This window comes from Clarias gariepinus, chromosome 12 (assembly GCF_024256425.1).
Source record: "Clarias gariepinus isolate MV-2021 ecotype Netherlands chromosome 12, CGAR_prim_01v2, whole genome shotgun sequence".
In the NCBI taxonomy this organism is placed as follows: domain Eukaryota; kingdom Metazoa; phylum Chordata; class Actinopteri; order Siluriformes; family Clariidae; genus Clarias; species Clarias gariepinus.
Genome location: NC_071111.1, coordinates 348,892 through 355,000, shown reverse-complemented (window position 1 = coordinate 355,000; position 6,109 = coordinate 348,892). Strand labels below are relative to the sequence as shown.

At 40.3% G+C, this 6,109-nt stretch overlaps 1 protein-coding gene across 2 annotated transcripts; it reads left to right on the top strand.

The window, feature by feature from the left end:
• The first annotated feature begins 3,020 nt into the window (after positions 1-3,020).
• LOC128534228 (NLR family CARD domain-containing protein 3-like) lies at positions 3,021-5,864 on the top strand. Of its 2 annotated transcripts, XM_053508573.1 has the most exons (4): positions 3,021-3,097; positions 3,490-3,692; positions 3,925-5,146; positions 5,252-5,864. In XM_053508573.1, exons 2-4 carry the CDS (start codon positions 3,656-3,658, stop codon positions 5,706-5,708), a joined length of 1,716 nt encoding a protein of 571 aa, XP_053364548.1. In that variant the 5' UTR covers positions 3,021-3,097; positions 3,490-3,655; the 3' UTR covers positions 5,709-5,864. The 2 variants fall into 2 exon arrangements, with proteins under 2 accessions (XP_053364548.1, XP_053364547.1); XM_053508572.1 differs by having other exon boundaries at positions 3,925-5,864.
• The last annotated feature ends 245 nt before the right edge of the window (positions 5,865-6,109 follow it).

The following is a 6,109-nucleotide window of genomic DNA, read 5'->3' as shown; positions in this document are numbered from 1 at the left end:
TATATTTTGTGTTAATTATTTTTATGTATTTATTTTTTGGGCTGTGGAACGAATAATTTTAATTTCCATTATTTCTTATGAGAAAATGTGCTTTGATTTACGAGTGTTTTGGAATACGAGCACGCTTCCGGAACGAATTATGCTCGTAATCTGAGGTTCCACTGTATTTTTTAACGCCCATAGTGATTTGGGATACTGTATATGGCAATTGAAAAAGAATGCATTTTAGTACAATGCAAATACATTAAAGAACCATATATGTGTACTACTGGGCATTAACATGTTTCATGGAGAAGAAGATATGATAACTAGTTGCCTATAAGTATTTTAATGGTGCAAAAAGTCAAACTTCAGAGGCGTGTCATCGGTAACCTTTATTGGAATGTAAATGTACATCCAAGCTTAGCTGCAGGAATCTGTGAGGGCAACATACAGGAAAATTTGTGCACCCAGGGCTAGGGATGGGAATCGAAAACCGGTTCTTGTTGAGAACCGGTTCCCAGTGTTTCAATTCCTTGGAATCGTTTGCAAAATTTGCAAACGATTCCCTTAACAATTCCAGTGGGCATGAATGACGTCATCACGCGCATTGCGCACGTTGCGTAGCTTCCGCTCAGTCAATAGTAAGCATGGCGCCTAAGCGGAACAAACGCTTAAAATTCTGGTTGTGTTTCACTAAAAAGCATGAAAATAGGGCAACTTGCAATACTTGCAGCATAGATATTTCCTCAAAGGGAGGAAATACCACTAACATGCTAAAACATTTGCACACACAGCATGCAATAACTATAAAAGAATGTTGAGTTTTCGATCCGCTCCGGACTAACAGTTCTCAAATCAACAATTTGTTGTCCCTTTTCTTCCAAATGAGAATCGATAAGGGAATCGATAAAGAATCGAATCGTTAAGCAGAATCGAAAATTGAATTGGAATCGTAAAAATCTTATCAATTCCCATCCTTAGGGAATCCCAGGCTTAGTAACAATTACCCTTGTATGGTTGTCTACAATAAACATTAGTGCTGTCAGAATGAATGATTCATCTAAGTGATTCATCAAAAAATATTATATATATATATATATATATATATATATATATATATATATATATATACATATATTATATATATATATATATATATATATATATATATATATACACTCACCTAAAGGATTATTAGGAACACCACACTAATACTGTGTTTGACCCCCTTTTTGCCTTCAGAACTGCCTTAATTCTATGTGGCATTGATTCAACAAGGTGCTGAAAGCATTCTTTAGAAATGTTGGCCCATATTGATAGGATAGCATCTTGCAGTTGATGGAGATTTGTGGGATGCAGATCCTGGGCACGAAGCTCCCGTTCCACCACATCCCAAAGATGCTCTATTGGGTTCAGATCTGGTGACTGTGGGGGCCATTTTAGTACAGTGAACTCATTGTCATGTTCAAGAAACCAATTTGAAATGATTCGAGCTTTGTGACTTGGTGCATTATCCTGCTGGAAGTAGCCATCAGAGGATGGGTACATGGTGGTCATAAAGGGATGGACATGGTCAGAAACAATGCTCAGGTAGCCCTGATGCCCAATTGGCACTAAGGGGCCTAAAGTGTCCCAAGAAAACATCCCCCACACCATTACACCACCACCACCAGCCTGCACAGTGGTAACAAGGCATGATGGATCCATGTTCTCATTCTGTTTACGCCAAATTCTGACTCTACCATTTGAACGTCTCAACAGAAATCGAGACTCATCAGACCAGGCAACATTTTTCCAGTCTTCAATTGTTTCAATTTTGGTGAGCTCGTGCAAATTGTAGCCTCTTTTTCCTATTTGTAGTGGAGATGAGTGGTACCCGGTGGGGTCTTTTGCTGTTGTAGCCCATCCGCCTCAAGGTTGTGCGTGTTGTGGCTTCACAAATGCTTTGCTGCATACCTAGGTTGTAACAAGTTTTTATTTCAGTCAAAGTTGCTCTTCTATCAGCTTGAATCAGTCGGCCCATTCTCCTCTGACCTCTAGCATCAACAAGGCATTTTCGCCCACAGGACTGCCACATACTGGATGTTTTTCCCTTTTCACACCATTCTTTGTAAACCCTAGAAATGGTTGTGCGTGAAAATCCCAGTAACTGAGCAGATTGTGAAATACTCAGACCGGCCCGTCTGGCACCAACAACCATGCCACGCTCAAAATTGCTTAAATCACCTTTCTTTCCCATTCTGACATTCAGTTTGGAGTTCAGGAGATTGTCTTGACCAGGGCCACACCCCTAAATGCATTAAAGCAACTGCCATGTGATTGGTTGATTAGATAATTGCATTAATGAGAAATTGAACAGGTGTTCCTAATAATCCTATAGGTGAGTGTATATATATATATATATATATATATATATATAGTGCTGTTCCTGGTGCTGTTCCCTTCCTCGCTGGTGTTTGGTTGTGACATTTCACTCGAATCTTGAGTCTCTATCACGGACATCTTCGTCTACTTATCACAACCTTATCAACCGAAAATGTTATTTTATTCAAACGTCCTTGCTGGAGTGTGTGACGTGACGTCATGTGCAGGTGCGATGGAGCGCGTACCAACCAATAGGGATTTGGAATGGTATGTTTATACCTCTCATCCAACCACAATCAATTTACTCCATCCGGAGGGCGCGGTTTATCCAGATGTTTTTTTTGTTTGTTTGTTTTTTGAATGACAAGCTGAAATAAAATAGGAGTAACGCGGCTATTTTTAAAATGTAAGGAGTAGAAAGTACAGATAATTGCGTGAAAATGTAAGGAGTAGAAGTAAAAAGTCATCTGAAAAATAATTACTCCAGTAAAGTATAGATACCCAAAATGTCTACTTAAGTAAGGTAACGGAGTATTTGTACTTCATGAAAAGAAGTGTTACATATTTACAGCTTACTGTTTTACTGCAGAATCACATAAACAGTTATCTATTAAATACTGCACACACACACACACACACACACACACAGCCCTTCCCCTCTGCAGAACAAACAGGGAGACTGCGTAAGTGAAAGTGAAACTCAGCAGCTCCATTTTCTGTCGGGTAGAAAATGTTCAGGAGTAAACACACAGTGAGTATCTAAGTCTAATGTTAGTCATATGTTAGTGTCAGTGAGTCCTCACATCAGTGTAAGCTGTTTAGAAGATAGTGTTACATATCTGTCTGTGGGTGTGTGTGTGTGTGTGTGTGTGTGTGTGTGTGTGTGTGTATTAGTGTATGTTAATTAGTGTGAGTTTTAAGTGTGTATCACTATCAGTTGGACTTCATATTCAAGGTGTGTCTCATTTTAGTGTGTGTGTGTGTGTGCAAGCTGTATTTATTTTTTTTTTACCAATAATGACATTTTTAATGTATAATATTTATCTGTCTGTAGCAGATTTAGGATTAATAAAGGTGTTCCTTTTATAAATAAAATAAAACTGTTTATAAAATTAAGATCTGTTCCTGTGTGTTTTTAACCAGGCGCTGGAAGTCATTACCCTGATAAAGAACAAGTTGAAGAGGGAAGAGGTTTAGGAATCCGAGTCCAGATTACCCAGCATGCACTGAGAGGGAGGTGGAGGATAAGGAGGATCAGAGCAGTGTCAGAGTGTCAGCGCTGAAGATCACGCCGCACATCCTGAAGAAAATGAACCACACAGATCTCGCTAACACACTGCAGAACCGTAAGAGCTCTGGACGATTAGTTTAACACTGGTCCATACACTCGTGATGTCAGCAGATATAAGACATTTAATTATGATAATACAGGTCACTGTCTCTAAACAATTTAATAGGTCATAGAGAATTTAATGTGAAATGTGGCTTTTTATGTTTTACTGTAACATTAATTAGGAAGGTACAGAAGTTTATTTCCTTGTTTAGTGCATTAAAAGTGTTAATTATTTGATTTATTAGAGCCTCTGGTCTCTGAGTGTCAAGAAAAAACAAGATCCAACCTGAGAGAGAAGTTTATCAGAATTAATGAAGGAGTCTCCCAGCATGGAAGCTCAGCACTTCTGAATGAGATCTACACAGAGCTCTACATCACAGAGGGTTGGAGTGGAGACGTCTGTAATGAACATGAGGTGAGACAGATTGAGTCAGCATCCAGGAGACCAGCAACACAGGAGACGCCCATCAAATGTAATGATCTCTTTAAAGACAAGTCCATCAGAAGTGTGCTAACTAAAGGAGTTTCTGGAATTGGAAAAACAGTCTCTGTGCAGAAGTTCATTCTGGACTGGGCTGAAGGAAAAGCAAATCAGGACATCACCTTCATGTTTCCACTTCCCTTCAGAGAGCTGAATCTCTTAAAAGAGAAACATCTTAGTATGCTTAATCTTTTTCTTCACTTTTTCCCAGAAGTGAGTAAACAGGAATTGATAGACTGTAACTCCTGCAAAATTCTATTAATCCTTGATGGTCTGGATGAGTGTCGACTTCCTCTAAATTTCCAGAAGAATGAGAGAGTGTGTGATGTGACAGAGGCAGCCCCAGTGGATGTGCTGCTGACAAACCTCATCAAGGGGAACCTGCTTCCCTCTGCTCTCCTCTGGATCACCTCTCGACCAGGAGCAGCCAATCAGATCCCTCCTGAGTGTGTAGACCAGGTAACAGAGGTACGAGGGTTCAGTGATCCTCAAAAAGAGGAGTACTTCAGAAAGAGGATCAGTGATCAGAGCCTGGCCAATAAAATCATCTCACACATGAAGTCTTCAAGAAACCTCTACATCATGTGCCACATCCCAGTCTTCTGCTGGATCTCAGCCACTGTTCTAGAGAGAATGTTGTGTGAAGCAGAGAGTGGAGAGATCCCCAAGACATTGACTCAAATGTACACACACTTTCTGATCTTTCAGATCAAACACAGGGACCAAAAGTACCATCAGAAATGTGACGCTGATCCTCAGCAGACACGAGAGAGTATCCTGGCACTGGGAAAACTGGCTTTCCAACAACTGGAGAAAGGAAACCTGATCTTCTATGAGGAAGACCTAAAAGAGTGTGGCATTGATGTCAGAGAAGTGTCAGTGTACTCAGGATTGTGTACCCAGATCTTTAGGGAGGAGTTTGGGCTTCACCTGGGGAAGGTGTTCAGCTTTGTACATCTGAGCGTTCAGGAGTTTCTGGCTGCCTTGTATGTTTTTCTTTCACTTGTCTTGCAAAACAGAAATCTTCTAAAAAATCAAAACACTTGTATGGAACTTTTCTTCAGAAAGCATTCCATGTCTGATGTCCTTAGGAGTGCAGTGGACAAGGCCTTACAGAGTGAGAATGGACACCTGGACCTGTTTGTCCGCTTCATTCTAGGTCTATCACTGGAGTCCAATCAAACTCTCCTACGGGGCTTAATACAACAGACAAGAAGCAGCTCTCACAGGAAAGAGAAAACAGTCAAGTACATCAAGGAGAAGATCAGGAAGAACCCATCTCCAGAGAAATCCATCAATCTGTTCCATTGTCTGCATGAACTAAATGATCAATCCCTAGTGCAGGAAGTACAAACATACCTAGAGAAAGAAGAGTTCCCTCCTCTCGGGAGACTCAAACTGTCTACTGCTCATTGGTCAGCTCTTGTGTTTGTGTTATTGACCTCAGAACAGGAGCTGGATGAGTTTATTTTAAGGAGAATTGATTCATCAGAAGAATGTCTTCTGAAATTGCTGCCAGTGGTTAAAGCCTCCAGAAAAGCTGAGTAAGCATTTTTATTTATAAATGCATTACTGCAGTGTTTATAACTATAATAATATTTTAATATTTGGATTATTGCTTGTTAAATTATCTTTAACAAACCTCTGGTACTTTTACAGAAGATTGTTTTTACACTAACACATTTTGTCTGCACTGATGGCATGGGCTAGAGGAACAAAATTTATATCATTATTTATTACATTTACGAGTATATTACATGTGGCGTAGTGGTAAAGCGCTCGCCCTATCATCCAGAGAACGCTGGTTCGATTCCCGGGTGATGCTGTAACCTCTCGCAGCCGGAGGTCTAGAGAGAGCTGATTGGCTGAGCTCTCTCAGAGGGGAGGGATGAGAGGTACACGTGCTTCCACATTAATCACGGCTCTACAGCCAATCAGGGGCGTCTGCA

Coding starts and splice junctions, on each gene's coding strand:
- LOC128534228 (XM_053508572.1), top strand. CDS start 3,656: ATGAACCACACAGATCTCGCTAACACACTGCAGAACC. Junction 3,693..3,924: donor CGCTAACACACTGCAGAACC/GTAAGAGCTCTG, acceptor TTGATTTATTAG/AGCCTCTGGTCTCTGAGTGT.